Raw genomic sequence first — 19887 nt, forward strand, 5'->3', positions numbered from 1 at the left:
GGAGGCCTACATCAAGACACACCATAATTAAAGTGCCAAAGTTAAGAGACAAAGAATACCAAAAGCTGCAAGAGAAAAGCAGTTAATTACCTACAGAGGAGCCCCCATAAAGATGACATCCGACTTACAACAGAAACACTTGAGGCCAGAAGGGATTGACAAGAAATATTCGAAGTGATACAAAACAAGAACCTATAACCAAGCCTTCTTTATCCAGCAAGGCTATTGTTTAAAATTGAGGAAAAATAAAAAGCCTCTTAGACAAATAACCCAAAAAAACCAAAACAACAAAAACTCAAGGAATTCATTACAACCAAACCAGTACTGCAAGAAATGTTAAGGGGCCTGCTATAAAAAGAGCAAAGGAAAAAAAAGAAATCGAGAAAAAGAGGATTGTAGATTTAAAGAATAAAATGGCAATAAAGTGAAATGTAGAAATACCATATCCCTGACCATAGAACAAGTTTTGCAAGATTTGCAGATGAATAAATGAAAAGAGTTCTGTAAAGGCCATAAATGCTCCCTAATATCTAGATTCTGAAAAGCCCTCAGGATGCTGCCTTAACAACCTCTGTAAAAGGCCAAGATAACCGAGCACATTTGTTTGCTTTTTGTAAAATGCTTTCCTGAGCACTCTCTCCCTAGATTGTTCCAACGATAACCAAAAGCCTGTTTCGCTTCTGTAAAACTGTTTTGGCTAGGCGCTCACCCCCCGCCCCTCGCTTCTTTTTGCCTTTAAAAGCAAACCCGAGTTCGTTTGGGGCCATGAGTTCTTTAGGATGCGATTTCACTCGTGATCGCCGGCCTTAGAATAAAGACTCCTTAATTTGGCTACTTAATTGTGTGGCAAAATGTTTGTTTCCTTGCTGTCCAGATATAACAAAATAAGTATATATCAATAATAATCTTAAATGTAAATGGATTAAATATTCCAATCAAAAGACATAGGGTAGCTGCATGGATAAGAAAACAGGACTCGTACATATGCTTTCTACAAGAGACCCACCTCAGAACAAAAGATACACATAGACTGAAAGTGAAGGGATGGAAAAAAGTATTTCATGCAAATTGAAATTAAAATAAAAGCTGGGGTAGCAATACTTATATCTGATAAAATAGCCTTTAAAACAAAGCTATATAGGTACTCAACTCATGGACCTGGGTTTTAAAGAGCATTTTATGAATTTGACTCCACAGGCAAGAGAAGTGAAGGCAAAAATTAATGAATGGGACTACATCAGACTAAGAAGTTTTTGCTCAGCAAGAGAAACTGATAACAAAATAAACAGAAAGCCAACTAAATGGGAAATGATATTTTCAAACAACAGCTCAGATAAGGGCCTAATATCCAAAATATACAAAGAACTCATAAAACTCAACAACAAACAAACAAACAATCCAATAAAAAAATGGGAAGAGGATATGAACAGACACTTCTACCAGGAAGAAATACAAATGGCCAACAGATATATGAAAAGATGCTCATCTTCTTTAGCTATTAGAGAAATGCAAATCAAAACTGCAATGAGATACCACCTCACACCTGTTAGATTAGCTATTATTAGCAAGACAGGTAATAGCAAATGTTGGAGAGGCGGTGGAGAAAAAGGAACCCTCATACACTGTTGGTGGGAATGTAAAGTAGTACAACCATTATGGAAGAAAGTATGGTGGTTCCTCAAAAAACTGAAAATAGAACTACCTTATGACCCAGCAATCCCTCTACTGGGTATATACCCCAAAAACTCAGAAACATTGATACGTAAAGACACATGCAGCCCCATGTTTATTGCAGCATTGTTCACAGTGGCCAGGACATGGAAATAACCAAAAAGCCCGTCAATAGATGACTGGATAAAGAAGATGTGGCACATATACACTATGGAATACTACTCAGCCATAAGAAATGATGACATTGGAACATTTACAGCAAAATGGTGGAATCTTGATAACATGATACGAAGCGAAATAAGTAAATCAGAAAAAACCAGGAACTGCATTATTCCATACGTAGGTGGGACATAAAAGTGAAACTAAGAGACATTGATAAGAGTGTGGTGGTTATGGGGGGGAGGGGGGAATGGGAGAGGGAAAGGGGGAGGGGGAGGGGCACAAAGAAAACAAGATAGAAGGTGACAGAGGACAATCTGACTTTGGGTGATGAGTATGCAACATAATTGAACGACAAGATAACCTGGACTTGTTATCTTTGAATATATGTATCCTGATTTATTGATGTCACCCCATTAAAAAAATAAAATTATTAAAAAAAAACAAAAAAAACAAAGCTATATAGTAAAGAATTAAGAAGGTCACTACATAATGATAAAGGGAGCAATCCAACAGAAAGATATAACCATTGTAAATATCTATGCACCTAATATAGGAGCACCTAAATATATAAAGCAGATTTTGATGGACATAACAGGTGAGATTGACAGCAATATTATAATAGTAGGGGATTTTAATACCTCACTAACATCAATGGATAGATCCTCTAGCCAGAAAATTAACAAAGAAACAGCGGCCTTAAATGACACACTAGATCAACTGGATTTAATAGATATCTTCAGGATCTTTCACCCCAGATCAGCAGAATATATATATATATATATTCTTTTCAAGTGCTCATGATACATTCTCTAGGACAGACCACATGCTAGGACACAAAACAAGTCTTAATAAACTTAAGTAGATTAAAATCGTATCAAGCATCTTCTCTGATCACAATGGCATGAAACTAGAAATCAACTACAATAGAAAAACTGAAAAACATTCAAACACTTGGAAGCTAAATAGTATGTTATTAAATAACAAATGGGTTAACAATGAGATCAAGTAGAAATAAAAAATTTCCTTGAAACAAATAAAAATGAACATACAAAACTCAAAATTTATGGGACACAGCAAAAGCAGTCCTGAGAGGGAAGTTCAGAGGATTACAGGCATACCTTAAGAAGCTAGAAAAAGCTCAAATAAACAACTTAATCCTGTATCTAAAAGAACTAGAAAAAGAACAACAAATAAAGTCCAGGGGAAGTAGAAGGAAGGAAATAATACAGATCAGAGCAGAAATAAGTGACATAGAGGCTAAAAAGACAGTACAAAAGATCAATGAAACCAAGAGCTGGTTCTTTGAAAAGGTAACAAGATTGAGGAACCTTTAACCAGACTCATCAAGGAAAAGAGAGAGAGGACTCAAAATAAATAAATTTAGAAATGAAAGTGGAAAAGTAACAACTGATACCACAGAAATACAAAGGGTTGTAAAAAGTACTATGAAGATCTATATACACTGAAAGAAAACTCATAAAAAATAAGCTAAAAATCAGCTTATTTTAAAATAAAAACATGAATTAAAAATAATTATAACCCTCTTATATTAAAAAAAATAAAATAAAATGGTATTCCTTTTTATTTATTTTTAATTTAAGTATAGTTGGTATACAATCTTATATTGGTTATATCAGTTTCAGATGTACAATATAGTGATTCGACATTTTTATACGTTATGAGGTGATCACCTCGCTAATTCTAGTAACCATTTGTCACTGTCACAATGTTATTGACTATTCACCCATTCCCTCACCTCCTCCCTCTGGTAACCATCCTTTTCATATTCCTAATTAACCTGTTAAAATGTGGATAAGCAAGGCTGGCTGAGTGATGAGGGCTTTTCAGATCACTCATGCACGTAGAGCACACAGGTGGAAAGTGTACTGTGACCTGTAAGCTGATTGCTTCTACTATCTGGGTTAGATAATTCTTACTTTATGGGGAATAATAAAATCACACAAATATGCTCATAGATACTCAAATCAGAATAAGAAAACTGTCCGTCACTACCCTGGCAGGAATGTGCTGCCTTCCCAGGTAAAACAATTGACATCGTGCTGACAACAGAATAGGTATCTACTATCAGCTATTACAATATTATTACTGAACCCTAAAAGGAGCTTATAATAATGTCAGTGTAGTATATTTTTGTTCTTCAGTCTTTAGCTTTCAAATAATTACAAAAGTGACATAATCATCACTTAAGTATTTGGAGAACTTAAATAGAATTTAGCTTATGAGAAGAGAAAAATCATTCAATCAGCTAACTACCAATGTGGCTATTTACATTTGTAAATTAATTGAAATAAGAATAAGTAAAAATTCAGTTCCTCAGTTGCCCTAGCTACACTTCTTTCCCTCCCTCCCCCCCTCCCCCCTCCTCTCTTTCTTTTCTTCCTTTTAGATTTTATTTATTCATTACTAGAGAGAGGAGAGATGGAGAGAGAGAGAGAAAGAGAGGAGAGAGAGAGAAGGGGGAGGAGCAGGAAGCATCAACTCCCATATGTGCCTTGACCAGGCAGGCCCAGGATTTCAAACTAGCGACCTACATTTCTTTTTTTATTTTTTGTGGCAGAGACAGAAAGAGTCACAGAGAGGGACAGAGAGGGACAGACAGACAGGAAGGACGAGAGATGAGAAACATCAATTCTTCATTGCAGTTGCTTAGTTGTTCATTGACTGATTTCTCATATGTGCCTTGACCGGGGGGCTACAGCAGACTGAGTGACCCTTTGCTCGAGCCAGTGACCTTGGGCTCAAGCTGGTGAGCTTTGCTCAAACCAGATGAGCCCACGCTCAAGCTGGCGACCTCGGGGTCTCGAACCTGGGTCCTCCACATCCCAGTCTGACGCTCTATCCACTGCACCACCATCTGGTCAGGTGGCGACCTACATTTCAAGAGCTCAAAAGTCACATTGACTCTTGGTTACCATACTGGACAGCACAAGTTATAGAACAGTTCCACCATTGCCGAAAATTCTATTGGACAGTGCTGATCTACATGGATCAAAGTTGAGCCTTTCATTCCTGTGAAGAGTCTGAAAATAGGAATGCTTTAAAATATTTTAAACCTCTCAAAGAGGATATTTAAAAAACTTACCTCCATTATGGAGTTTTGTCACAACCACTTCCACATCTGCTAAGGAATGGATGCTGATGAGGTCACTGCTGAAGGCTTTGCATTTCATCTGTGCTGTATCCCAGGAGCCACTTTCATTTCCCAGCAGATAGCAAAACCCATTACTTGGCAGCCAGCCTGCATCACAGCGGGTATCTGAATATGTCCAAATATCTGGGGGAAAAGCAGATACATCTATTTTGGCACAATAATATTATAAAAACTTTTTTCTTGAATCAGAAGGCTTCTGGAAAACCGGGAAATGTGATGTCAGATAGTACAGTGACATGAATTTATGGGGTGCCCAAAGTCTACACAGCATCATAACAGTGGGATTCGGATAATGATACTTTGATGTGATGCAAATGTGCTACAAGGCTGTGCTCGGGCTATTTAAGGAGGGACTGCGCTTAGTCCTATAGGCAAAAGAAAGGTGTGGGTTAGGCCAGGAGCTCACAAACCTCTTCCTTGGCACGGGATTTGTCAGAATTTCCCTCCAGGCTTGGCCTCTGAGAGACTGAGGTCCGGCCGACTTTTCATGTACAGGCAGCTTAGCAGCAGATGTGCATTAATGCTCACTGTTCTAGTTAGTGCCCCCTTTTTTCCAAAAGGATGAAGGACTTAAGAAACACAGTCAGAAATGTATACACTGCACACCAAGAAAGGGCAGCAGTGGAGGGAAAAGGCAGAGGGCATCTCTGGATGTCTCCTTTCCTCCCCTCTGCTAACCTCTAGCCCCCCTGGGATTAATGATTCTTCATTTTGACCACGATAAAACTCACCCAGATGATGGTGCAAAAGATCAGAGAAAAAGAGTGAGGTACAGAACTATACAAAATACTTCTACCCCTCTCACCTGAACCAGAAAGTAGCTCAGTTATTCAGATTTCAGGATTACAACTGTTTGGAATGTTTCTTGTGCTAAACACAGCATCTTAAAAATGCGGACAGCGTGTATTTTACTAAAGGATAAAATTCAGATTCAGCTAACTTTTCACACTTGCAAGATAACCCAACGAACTGCGAGGTTCAGAAACAGTACTTAGTATCATCATATTTTACAATTATGACAAAGAAACCATAATTGACCTTAAAACAATCATTTTCCTATTCTAGCCTTTGTGTCTACGAATTCGTACTTTTACAAGATTAAAACGATTAAGTAAGCACATCATTTCGTTCTGCTCTTCTTATTTTCCTGCTGGCAGAGTTACTTTAATACATGCATCTGATTCAATCACATGGAAACACCATGAGTTAGTAAATAATTACAACTACTTACTTATCCTTAACCCTCCTGGTTTATTTGTGCTGTTTTTTCCATTATGCCCTTTGTTATATAAACTAAATTTGGCATGAATCAGCTTGGAAGATAAATGTTCACTTCCCCCTATTACTTTAAAACATCCCCCTCTATTCTTGATTCTATATATTTATTTTTTAGTCTTAAAAAGATAGTTTTTATGAACCTATGTGGATAAGAAAATTTATGCTTTATTCTCTTTCCACAATATCCTTAAAGCACATTTTAAAATCTCCCTTTTTCTTCCCAGTTTGAGTCTTAGTTTTCTTATTCAGGATTTAATCAAACACCAGGGATACGGGGCCACTGTGCAAGACAGTAAGGGCATCCCACCTCCTCTCTGTCAGACCCCCAAACTTCTCTGCCCTCAAAGAGTTCAGCTGTCTGTGTCCCTCTTATGCCCAAACTCCCTGAAAAAAAAAATAAAAAAATCTCCTTGTATACATCCTGTCCTTCTCATCTCTCCTTTTCTAACCAATGTACCAACACAGAGACCTACGGAACCAGCCTGGTGAAGGATGGAGGGGGGCGGTTGTGGGGCAGGGGTAGGAAAGCCTGGGAGTGTTCCCGTGCCTGTCACTGCTGACCTCTCACAGAAGCCGGGCATAATACAGAAGTCCCGTGTGTGTGGCGGCATCACCAGGAAGCTTCATAAAACACAGACTGCTGGTCCCACCCTGAGTCTCTGACTCGGGAAATCTGGAGTAAGTCCCGAGAATCTGCATTTCTAACAAGCACAGGTGATGCTGATACACTCAGTCTGGGGATCACGCTTTGAGAACCACTGCTCCAGAGAAGAAAGAGCCACCTGTGAACTGAAATATATTTCTTATCTAGACTACTTGTCTTCTTGTGGGTATATACCAAACCAAAACTTTATTCTTTACAGTTGATAATATCTAACCACACGATCAAAATCAATACTCTTCAGCACTGACAGTACCAGATAAAAGAATGGTAGGAAACATTCATCTGAAATAGATCTACTTGACTTCACAAAACTGTGATCTTAAGACCTATTTGTACAAGCAAGTGAGAAAAACACCTGTGAACTCCTCTGTGTTGTTTAACGACTTCTTGCAGACGTAGGGCAGTTGGGCTTCGCAGGAGAACCTCCGCCACAGGCCAGACGCTGCGTCCATGCTCGCACAGCTCGAGCCGCCTATGAGAGGTGCGCTGGGGCTGTCTTCAATGATAGAGTTTCCAAACAGTTAAAGAGAAAAGATTAGAGCCAGAGTGATGGTTAGAAAAAAATCATCTGTATTTCTAATTTTCTGTTTTTATGGGAACTCATAAAATAGTCAAAACCCTCTACTAAAATATATAAGCCTCAATGGACAATCATGTGCTTTAATATGTCCTTCTTCTAAAATATAGACTACAGGGGAAAACACTCTGATACACAGTAGTTAACTTAAAAACCAAAACCAAAAACCAAAATTCTGCCCTTAATCAACTTCCATGTCATATCTTGTGGTCAGTAGCTCTTAATCTGCTACTCTATACAATAAATATACTAATTTATAATTCTGTCAAGCCTTTAAGGCCTTGAATTTCTAATGATGAAATCTCATTAAAGTAAAATGACCTATTGGTATTTCATTGTACTTAATTTTTTTCCCTTCAACGCGTGCAGAATATCTTTGTACTGAAGTTAAGTATTAAATTTTAGGTACTACATTTGTCAAAAGCTCAAGATTTTATTCCTTAAAAATGGTATCTAAACCTTCCTTTCGGGAGAAAAAAGGTTTTGGCTAACTATGGTTTTATTTGTTTTAGTCACTATAAACTTTCCTTTAAAGTATTTATTTGCATAATAAAGCAAAACTATTATGTTGTCAGTAATTGAGTGCTACAGAGAGAGATGCCAAGGGTTTTTAAATGAGGGAATATTTCCATGTTAGAGTTAAACTGCAGAAGAAATACAACATGAGTCAGTCACAGACATGTCACATCCCCTAAAGGACACAAAATGGCTTCTGAGCCATGTAATGGAGCTCATTCTGCTCTTAAAAATATCAGGTTGCTCAAAGGTTAGAGACAAATACTCTGTTGCCCATTGTGTGGTTTAACTTGGATACAACGGTATCAACTTGACTATAATGGCATAACAGCTATAATGACTAATCCTAAGAAGGATTTAGGAAAAAAAATATTCTTCAGAGAGGTAACTAGTAGGTAATAAGAATTGTCAAGATTTGAAATTTTTATAAGCTCTCAGTGAGTGAGAAGCTCCTTTTTTTTTTTTGAGGCTTTTGCTCTATGCATAATAGGTAGGGGAGAGAGCAGTTACCTGGGTCCCAGTTGAGAAAGTTTAATGGCTTGTGATCTGACCATTCCCAGCCTCTAGAAGAATACAACTGATTCAAGCCAATCCAGAAAATTCTTGCAATGTCTTCTTTTTCTGTAACAATCACATAATTTTAGCAAATGACAAAATTAACTAAGTCATTACCTAAGTCAGACTTAAGTTTCTGCTAATAACAAATATGTGTAAAGGCCTTGCCGGTAAGGCAGGAGTCCTGCAAGAGGCTATCTACCCCACAGAGGCAAGTGGTGCTGAGTACAGCAAAACAGACTGAGACAGCTGACAGACTACTGAGAAACCCAAAGGTTCATCGGTTAATTCAACTCTGCTTTCCCGTTGTGTGTGCAACTCCCTTTCTTTTAAGGGAAGAACAAGCGTTTGTCAGAATAGCTGTTTCAGCATTTTAACCCCTCTTGTCAGAAAGTAGTTTTATAGTTAGGGGATGTAAAGTACGGCACAGGAAATAAGAGTCAATAATTTTGTAGTAACTATGTGTGATGTCAGATGGCTACTAGACCTATCAGGGTAACCACTTTGTAAGGTATATAAATGTCTAATCACTCCGTTGCACACGTTAAATGACTATAATATTGTATGTCAGCTGTAATTGAAAAATACATTTGAACACATACACACGTATACAAACACAGATGCCACCTTTAGAGGTATCTTTCTAATTTATTATTTGACAACAAGATACCATCAACAAAAAAAGAGAAAGACAGAGAAGCAGAAATAATTTAAATAGTGAGGTTAACTGCAGAAGAGCTACACGATATGCATATGCCTATAAGCAGTGAATCCAGTCATGCTTGTCTGGGTCCATGCGTATTGGAAAAACATGTAAAGAGTTGTGAATTATTTTAGGGATTGTCACACCACTGTCAGTGAAGTCAACCGCATTACTCAAGAACCTGGTAAGAGTTCATCGGCGTCATGACGGAGTAATTTGAAGATACTCAGGGCCAGTTCGAAGAGATAAAGCAACTGATGACATGGTCTACAGAAGACAAGGATGATGCTGACAAACAGGAAGAGCTCACAGGTTGGAATTTCTATAGTTTGTTGAAATATTCTCAGCAGTAAAACACTTAAAAACAGTTTCTAATTTCTTCCAGGGAATTATATGTAATGTTCTTGTATTACATATAGTTATATATTTGTACATATACATTTAAAATATAGTTAATTTTATATAACATATGTACATTATATTCAATACACATGAATGGTTCTCAAAGTGTGGATAAGTTTTGTACATGCAAATCACACAAAGATATCTGATATATTCAATATATATAATTTTGTTTCATTATATATATCAGATATCTCTGTGTGATTTGGATGTAGAAAACTATATCCATACTTTCCTTTTAATATATTAAGTATATATATATATATACTTTCCTTTTAATATGTGTGTGTGTGTGATTTGCCCAGAGAAAACCATATCTACGTTTTAATATTACATATATATTTGCCTATATAAAACCATGTTCATATTTTAAGGGCTTTTTAAAAGAGGGTAATTTTGACTATACACAATTTTTGCCTTACTGCAGATTTTAGAGCTTAATGCCTGAAACAGGTGCCCACCAGCACTGACACCCAGGTAATGGGAGAGTTCCCTTGGGTAGAGCAGAAATAGCAACAGCAAAGACAAAAGGAGCCAAAGGCAGCAGCACAAACACTAGTGTTCAAGGGACAGACAGGGGTCTGGAAGGAGCGTCTAATAACCGCTCCACCAAGGAGCAAATGTGAAGTTGAGAGTGAATCGCAAAGAGACGCCGTGCTTTCCAGGAGCTTGTCTGTGAAAGAAGACGCGAGGCTGTCGGAACCAGGAGACATACGTGTCTGTTTTAATGGCAGAAGTTTAAACAAGTTCACAGCCTTTTGGGGAAGAATCAGAGAGAGTTGATGAAATGTAACAGAAGAAACAGGTGGTGTGAACACAAAGAGCTTTGCGGAAGAAGTTAACCCTGAACAAGCTGGAGGTCTGACAGTGCAGACACAGATAAATTTGTAAGGACAAGGGTGAGAAACCAAAGGTTTGCCTCACTTTTCTCAAGAAAATAGCTGGTAAGGCTACTCTGCTAAAGAAAGAGTAGGTGGGTGTTTGAGAGAATTCTGGATTCATCCTTTTCTTTCACCTGTTAGTATAAGCAAGGGTTGCCAACACTGGTATACAAAGACCTTGAGGGTATAATGTAATGTAACTTTCTCCCTATTAGTAAAAGGAGTGAGTTTCCCAGCATTGCTAAAAAAAAAGTCCTGGAAACTATGACATAGTTATGGTACTCCAGACTTGACCTGCCCTGACATTCAGAATTCCTTTCATTCATTTCTAACCAGGGGTACCATGGAGGGTCAATCCTTCCCACCCACCCCAAGTTCAGTGCCTCCCTTCCGTGAAGTCCTTTCAGATAACCCCCAGCAGGAAATCTAAATAATCCTCCTTCTAAATTATCTTACTGCCTATTTGCACATGGAAGAAAATGACCCTTGGAAGCTGTCAGGCTACTACTTTGCTTCATTACACTGTCCTATTTGTGATCTACATTGATGACTTATTTCTCACTAGAATCATAGGATTTTGAAATCATGACTGGATTGGCAAGCAGGAATGCTCTTGATGTGTCTTATGCCTGCTGGATGTGAATGGGAAATAAATTCTAAAGGGCAGAGATTTCTTATATGGCCTGGACATGATGGATCTGGACTTTTTTCTACATACAGTCTAAGCAAGAAGTTGACCAGTTTGAGACTCTACTTATCCTCATCTATGCCATCAAGAAATAGACAATTGTTAGCATAAATGTCCATACTTAGTCAAATAGGCAGGTCCACGTAGGTAGATATTTCTTGACTGTCCCCAAGATCCCTATTCAGAGCTGACTCATATTTCTATTTCTTTCCCTACAATAAAAGCCTACAGGGCCTGATAACGACCATACACCTGGGATGAGCCAGACAAGAGCCTCTTCAAGGCATTAGAAAGGCCACAGTCAGCAGGAGTCCTGACTCAGAAGTGTCCTAGCCTTGGGGCATCTGTCATGATGGCCCAAAGTGAACAGCCCCTTCAGGTGGGGGCAAATTAGGAAAAATGAAAAGGTGCTGTTTCTGCTGTGGGGACTGTGGGCCCTCTTCATAGCTCTGGGGTGAATCTGTGCCTAGAGAGCTCTGGGGAAGACCAGTCATGGGAACTCTGTCTCCCCAAATCTTGTGACTGTAAGGAACCAAGCCTCCCACCCCTGGCCCCTGATTAGTATAACAAAATCAAAACAAAACTAATTTGGTTCAGGGCAGGCAGGAAGGAAAAAGAAAGCTCTTTCAGGCCCTGGGCAGTTGGCTCAGTGGTAGAGCATTGGCCCAGTGTGTGGAAGTTCTGGGTTTGATTCCTGGCCAGGGCACACAGGAGAAGCACCCATCTGCTTCTCCACTTTTCCCCCTCTTTCTTCTCTCTGTCTCTCTCTTCGCCTCCTGCAGCCAAGGCTCCATTGGAGCAAAGTTGGCCCTGGCACTGAGGACAGTTCCATGGCCTCCACCTCAGGTGCTAGAATGGCTCCAGTCACAAATGGAGCAACACCACAGATGGGCAAAGCATCGCCCCCTGGTGGGCACGCCAGGTGGATCCCCGTTGGGCACACGTGGGAATCTGTCTGCCTCCCTGCTTCTCACTTCAGAAAAATACAAAAATAAAAAAAGAAAGCAAGAAAGCTCTTTTGGACTGTTATTAGACTTTCTTCTTCTTTTTTTTTTTTTTTTTTTTTTTACAGAGACAGAGATAGAGTCAGAGAGAGGGATAGATAGGGACAGACAGACAGGAACAGAACGGAGAGAGATGAGAAGCATCAATCATCAGTTTTTTGTTGCGACACCTTAGTTGTTCATTGATTGCTTTCTCATAGGTGCCTTGACCGTGGGTGGGGCTACAGCAGACCAAGTAACCCCTCGCTCAAGCCAGGGACCTTGGGTTCAAGCTGGTGAGCTTTGCTCAAACCAGATGAGCCCATGCTCAAGCTGGCGACCTGGGGGTGTCGAACCTGGGTCTTCCGCATCCCAGTCCGATGCTCTATCCACTGTGCCACCGCCTGGCCAGGCTAGACTTTCTTTAAGAGGCTACTTCTCCTTTCTTCTGGTAGCAGATTCCTTGGTTCCACCCCATCACTAGCTGCCAAATAGAGGTTTTCTGGGAATAACATCCTCCAATATGCTCTGCATATGTACAACTCTTATTTTCCCCACTGTATCAAGCACTTTGATCATAAAGTTTGTCTGATTCACTTTTGTAGGTCTCACTATTCCTAGCCCAATGTTTATACAGTGAAGGGGCCACTTACTAGAAACTTCAACTTTCAAGATTTGGATGCTCTGAGTTTCAGATGTGGAACTACGGCTTTCTTGGATCTTGGGAAAGCAAATTATAATTCGGTATACTGTTCTGCCTAAACAGCATTTCATAGTAAAAGAGGAGCTTGAAACATCAGAAAGGGATGTACCTCTAAAATTATTGATATACATAAAATGTAGGGAGTGTCTTACCCAGGGGTAGGAGCAATGGAGCCTTTTAACCTATCATCTCACTTTCATGAGTTGTTAAAGAAAAGGAATCCTGCACCGTCCATTCTTCCAAATGCATCATTAGACTGTTAGGGTGTTGGTAGTCACAATTTGACACTTCTGTTCATTATAATTATCACTTCCCAAATAATATTTCAGGAAGCTTAAATTTTTTGGCACTTTTCATTCTCAATAATATTTTTTAAGATCTCAGTGAGGTCTGGAATAGAATTACATTGCCCAACACTAGCTTATTTAATGGATTTCCATTCTGGTGGTCTGGTTATTTAAGTATCAAACAATCCAGGAAAAGGTTAAAGTTATAAAAAAAGAGGTATTCATAAGCCTTTAGTCAAAAAAGCATGACAAAAGACCAGCAGACTTTTAATGATAAAAGAAATAAAGACATGTAAAAGGAGTAAGTAGTATATAAAAAGTAAGGACTCTGGAGTCATATATGTTAATATTCAAATCCCAATTCTGGTACTTCTTGGCTGTCTGGTATATTATTTCTAAGCATAAACTTCTTTATCTGTAAGTGGTGCTAAAATACTTTTTTTATGTGGTTGTAATGATAATAAATAATTTAATTTATCTGGAGATACCAGGGCTTTTCCTATAGTGAGCATTTACCAAATATTTACAACTATTATAAAATAGTTGATAGGATTTATCTGACTTAGTCAGTAGGTATTTAACACATAGCAATAATGCTTTAAGTTTTATGTAAAAGGAAAAACAACCCATGAGACCAGTCTCTGCCTACAAAGAACTTAGTAGTCATGTAAAAGGTAAATGTAGGTAAATGCCTGATACAATTTGTTTTCAAGTCAGACTATGTTCAAATTTTGGCTTTGCTAATACTTGTGGGTGATCTTGAAAAAGTTATATTACCTCTTGGCCTCACATTCCTCATTAGCAAAATGAATGTAATAAAAATAACACCTACTTCATAGGGTTGTTATGTGGGATTAAATAAAATAATGTATGAAAAAAAGCATTTAGGATTCTCTGAAACATCATCATCATCATATATTATGATTATTTTTTCATTTATTGAAGAGATCATCAGGGACTCAGTAACTTGGACTTCCTGATTTTTAAAAATAATGTAAAAACTTTATGTTTATACACTTTATAGTAAAAGATGGGCAACACTCTTACAGAATTTTGCTGAATTTATAAAAGAAATCCTAAATAAGTAGAAAGGCATACCATTTTCATGGATGAGAAGACTTAATAAGGTAGTGACAACAATGCCTTCCTAATTAATATATAATTCAAATGCAATTCCAAAATCCAAATAGGGTTTTTCATTGAGATTAACAAGATGATCCTTAAATTCATATGAAAGAATAGAAAAAAAAAATAGCCAAGGTTATTTAAGAAAAAGAAATGAGTAAGAGAGAATTTGCTTATCCAGAAAACAAGAGTTACTATGTCAGTGGTTCTCAACCTGTGGGTCGTGACCCCAGGTACTATGTGAAGCAGGACTAATGAAAAGTATAGAATAGAATGAAGAGACTAGAAACATCTCACATATGATAGTTTATATTTATTAGAGGTAGTGTAACAAATCACAGGGGAGAATGTGTAATAAATCACTTTTGGTAAACTTGACTATCCATATGGGGAAAGATAAGTTAGGTTTCCAGCTCTGCAAATTGTGTTATAAATGGATTAAGGCTGTAAACGTGAAAAGCAAAATATAAACTTTTAGAAGAAAACAGGAGAGAATACTTTTTTATCATTTTAGGGTAAAGGAAGGATTTGCTAAATACTATAAATAAGCACAAAACATTAAGGAAAAGATTGGTAAGTTTAACCAAATTAAAACTAACATATTGATGAGACAACAAAAGTAAAGTTGAAAGACCAAAACTAGAAAAAGATATTTGTAATCCTATAACAGAAGATTACTATCTAGAATACATAAAGAACTATAACAAATCAATAAGAAAAAAGCCAACAACTCAATAGAAAATAAGCAAAGGACATGAACTAGCAAATTACAAGGGGAAAACCTGAATGCTTAGTAAACACAAGATGCAAAACCACAATAACTATCAGGGAAACGAAACTAAAACTTAAAGACCGTTTCACATTCCTCATATTGGCCAATTAATAAGTCTGTTAACACCAAGTGTTAGTGGAGGTGTAAACTAATACAACTACTTTGGAAAGCAATTTGGGAATTTGATCAGACATGAAGAGATGAGCATCCCATGTGTCAGCAATTTCTATTCTCGAGAAACTCTCCCGTGTCTGCCCGCTGGGGCACAGACAGCGATGTTCCTTGCAGAGGTGTTTGTAATAGCAAAAGCTGAAAACCTGTTTCTCAGTAGGGGAGTAGATAAATTGTGGTTTATTCATACACTGTAATAATATACAGCAGCAGATGACAGTGAATAAACTTACATATGGGTAAATAAGATGGTATTTGCATTATTTTAAAATAGAACAATAGTATAATGAAAACGTATGTAGGATTTATACACATGTACATTACGAGAGCACTCAAGGGATAGCTATTTTGAGATGTGGACATGGGGCTTGAACTCTGGAAACATTTTAGTCTTTAATGGGAGGGAAGCAAAGAAGGAGAGAGTGTAAAGAGGAAAAGAGAAAGGGAACCAACCCATGTGAAGTAGTCTGACAAAAACCTCAGTGTGTATTTACTCAGGGCGGTGGCTGCACACGTTATTTTCTATTCTATTAGGTTATCTTCTATTCTTGCCTATACGATGCTTTTAAATTACGTTTTCATAACTAAACATTTAAAACTATCATGACCACTGAACAAAGAGAACAAAACAAAATCCTATCCACTCCATGTGCCCACCTCATTAAATCCACTTTAAGATTGCTTACCACTCCTTGCCCCTGAGGACCGCACTTGTTTACTCACACACGAGACTTTTCACTGAGGCCGTTTGGTATGACTCAGCCATCTTCTTTATCTTCCTCAAGTTCTCCACTTTTCAATGGTCAAAGGATTTAACATTTACTTTTTTAAACATCCTTTCAAATAGGCTTAGGGTAGCAGTTTAATCTTGCAACCTTACCCCACTTTCTGAACATTAACTTCTTTTGAATCTCCCTCATAAGATGTACTTTTAATGGATGGAATAGGATTATATTAAGCATGTTTTTGATTGTGGGTTCAGTGCTGAAGTTTAAAGCCCAAGAGAAGGTTGAAAAATACATACACCAAACAACATTTCTGGAATAGAAGAAGACAGACAGCATCTTTATAAGCTGAGCAACGTGCTCTACCACATGCAAGTTAAACTTACCTTTAAGATACGCTAATTCAGCAGCACTGTTGATGCTCAGTAAGTCAGCTCCTTGATTCTGACATGAAACGTAAGCTTCTTTCCAAGAAAGAGCTGCCTGAGTATTAAATTGGTAGCAGCTTCCAGTCTGCTCATTCTTTTCCCAATTATTTTCACAGCCATTTTCTGTTCACAAGAAGATATGTTTGTGGTCATAAAGTAAGGGTATAATGTTTTCTATTATGTACTTAGAATCCTTATAAATACTGCAATTCAATTTGCACACTCATAGGATTTGCTTAAATTGGAGCTCATTGCTTAACTAGACCACATTTTGATTCTTTGGTGATACAAAGAATTTGAAGTCATAGGCCACCAAATGGCTCAAGCTGATTCGAGTTTCTACTCTCCTATCATCCACCTTCCCTTTATCCCTATCAGTTACAATGCCATATTTTAGCTCATGCCTGCCCTCAGCCCAAGGGTAGAAGACATCAACTGTGCTCACATTGTTAAACCCCGAGTTAATGGAAAACAGCTCACAGATGGTGGCAGATAGCAGAGGTCCGCCCACAGCCTTCAGTGAAATCACTGTATGTGTCTGTGTGCTGACATGCTGCTTAAATGCTCAAGATTTAGAGCCCGAGTGACTATGTTATTTGGGAAAATCAGTCCAAGTTTGTCCTTAATATTTTAATAGATAATTAAATATATGATATATATTAATATTACATAATTATAATTATGTATGTATATGTACATATATGTGTGCATATGTATACAAATATATATGTTCGTTGTATAATATACATATTCTTTTCTTTAACAAATATTTTAAAAACTTGCACTATTTCAGGCAAAAACCTTCAAGTTATTTTCTGAACAAGACAAATAGGTCTGATACCACTGGTTCAAAAATACACTCAGAGACTACCATGTGTACTTTACAAGAGGAAAAACCCAATGAAGGCTACATCAAATGTGCCCCACACTTCACTTGGGGGATTTCCAAAGGGCCTTCCATAACCAGTCACATATCACATGGCCTTTCTAGTGTTAGGGCCCTTACATATCATCTTTGGTGATGTCCTCATTTCCCAGATGGGCACAAATATCTACATCTGGTCAGTTGATCTTCTGAATGGCTAACACTGCTCCTTCAGCCACTTTTTTCTTTCCTTTTTTCTTTTTTGTGACAGAGACAGAAAGAGGGACAGATAGGGACAGACAAGCAGTAAGGGAGAGAGATGCATCAATTCTTCATTGCAGCTCCTTAGTTGTTCATTGATTGATTTTTCATATGTGCCTTGACAGGAGGGCTACAGCGGAGAGAGTGACCCCTTGCTCAAGCCAGTGATCTTGGGCTCAAGCCAGCGACCTTGGGCTTCAAGCCAATGACATGGGGCTCAAGCCATTGACCATGGGGTCATATCTATGATCCCACACTCAAGCCAGCGACCCCGCACTCAAGCTGGTGAGCCTGTGCTCAAGCCGGATGAGCCTGTGCTCAAGCCGGTGACCTTGGGGTTTTGAACCTGGGTCCTCCTGCATCCCAGTTCGATGCTCTATCCACGGCACCACTGCCTGGTCAGGCCTCCAGCCACTTTTGAATGGCATAAATAGCAACAGAGGTTGCTGCGACATATGGGGAAAACAAGAGGCAGACAAGTATATTGTCTAAAGGTTCCTTATGACCCCTGAGAGTTCCTGCTATGAATCCAGAAGCTTCCCCTGGAATAGAAGTGTGCTTCCCATAAAATAAAATCTCAATGGCTTAGTAGTCCCCGGGTTTGAAAAACTCACAGCCTTGCTTCTTCCACAAAAATAACATTGGGAGACATATGAATGCTTTAAAAATCCAGCCCCTGCCACCCAAAGGAGGCTAAAGGCATTGAGACACAGGCCAGTCAAGGCAGCTGGGCCGTGGGATGAGTACGTTGGGGAATAAGGGTCAGGAACCCTGGGATCTCCACCAGGCTCCACACAAATGGGGTTTGACCCCAATGGGTCACTTTACCTGTCTGAGTTTGTTGTCCCTCACCTGAGAAGAGACGGTATGTACTAGGTAACCTCTAAACACCCATTCACATCTAAGATTCCTGATGCAGACTATTGTGATATTTAAATGAAATTGTTCTGGTTGACAAACTCTGCTTATCAATTACAGGTAAAGCAAACATTGGCTTTTTACCTCTCAGTGGTTCCAGGTGTTGAAAAGCCTGGGCCTCTACCAAGAAAAGTGATTATCAAAGTGTGGTCCTAGACCTGCATCATTAGCATTTTCTGAGAACTCATTAAATAGAAAATTCTTGGGCCTGACTCTAAATCTACAGAATTATAATTTCTGGAGGTGGGCCCTAGAAATCTGTTCCAACAAACTCTCCAAATGATTCTGCTGTATCCTGAAGTTTGAGAACCACTGGCTCAGTATAACCTCAAATTGTTTAGAACTCTGCATTTTGAAGTTCAGTTTTGCTCAGAAAGGGATTGGCATTTCTAGATCACTAGGTTGGCTGCTGAGTAAGGCAGGACAGTATAGTTGTTTAGAACAAGGACTTCAGGGCTGGGTTTCCTGGCTTTACATCTTAGCTCTGAAGTTTATTAGCTGTTTGAACTTAGGCAAGTCATTCAACTCCCTTGTGCCTCATTTTGCACATCTATAAAATGAGGTTGTGCCTGACCAGACGGTGGCACAGTGCATAGAACGTCAGCCTGGGATGCAGAGGACCCAGGTGAAACCCAAGGTCGCTGGCTGGAGCGTGGGCTTATCTGGCTTGAGCACGGGCTCACCAGCTTGAGCGTGGAGTCACTGGCTTCAGCGTTGGATCATAGACATGACCCCATGGTCACTGGCTTGAACCCAAAGGCCGCTGGCTTGAGTCTAAATGTCGCTGGCTTGAATCCCAAGGTTGCTGGCTTGAGTAAGGTGTCACTCGCTCTGCTGTAGCCCTCTGGTCAAGGCACATATGAGAAAGCAATCAAAGAACAACTAAGGTGCCACAACGAAGAACTGATGCCTCTCATCTCTCTTCCCTTCCTGCCTGCCTGTCCTTATCTGTCCCTCTCTGTCTCTATCTCTTGCAAAAAAAAAAAAAAAAAAAAAAAGAGGTTGTATGAGGATTGCAAAAGTTAACACAGGTTGAATGCTTAGAATAGCACCTGACACCTGACAGTGCCCTATAAGTATTAAGTATTATTACTTAGGTCTGGAGCTGTTCCCCCTCCCTTTTTTTTACTACTGATTTTTCCAACCTACTGCCCATTAAAAACATTTCTGTACCTACCACATGTCAGGTGTTATGATCCCCTGTAACTCTCAAATGAATGGCTAGAAAAATCTATCTATTATACACCAGATTATATACTCTCTGCCTCTCTCAGGGACAGTCAGTTCTTTAGCACATCCTGAATTGTTTGCTTCAAGTGAGAAGCAATTAGCAAAAATGCTCTGATCAATGTATAGGAATGGCAGAGGGGACAATTCACT

General features: G+C 38.8%; 1 protein-coding gene across 3 annotated transcripts in view; it reads right to left on the bottom strand.

Moving 5' to 3' along the window:
- LY75 (lymphocyte antigen 75) overlaps window positions 1–19887 on the bottom strand; it is a 154402-nt gene that overhangs the window by 121662 nt on the left and 12853 nt on the right. For all 3 annotated transcript variants that reach the window (XM_066346475.1, XM_066346476.1, XM_066346477.1), the window contains exons 4-7: window positions 16422–16586; window positions 8551–8661; window positions 7303–7443; window positions 4937–5128 (exon numbers count right to left, since the gene is read on the bottom strand). In XM_066346475.1, coding sequence (XP_066202572.1) covers window positions 4937–5128; window positions 7303–7443; window positions 8551–8661; window positions 16422–16586 — 609 coding nt within the window. The remainder of the gene's footprint in view (window positions 1–4936; window positions 5129–7302; window positions 7444–8550; window positions 8662–16421; window positions 16587–19887) is intronic.

The sequence above is a fragment of the Saccopteryx leptura genome, chromosome 7 (genome assembly GCF_036850995.1).
Source record: "Saccopteryx leptura isolate mSacLep1 chromosome 7, mSacLep1_pri_phased_curated, whole genome shotgun sequence".
Lineage (NCBI taxonomy): Eukaryota > Metazoa > Chordata > Mammalia > Chiroptera > Emballonuridae > Saccopteryx > Saccopteryx leptura.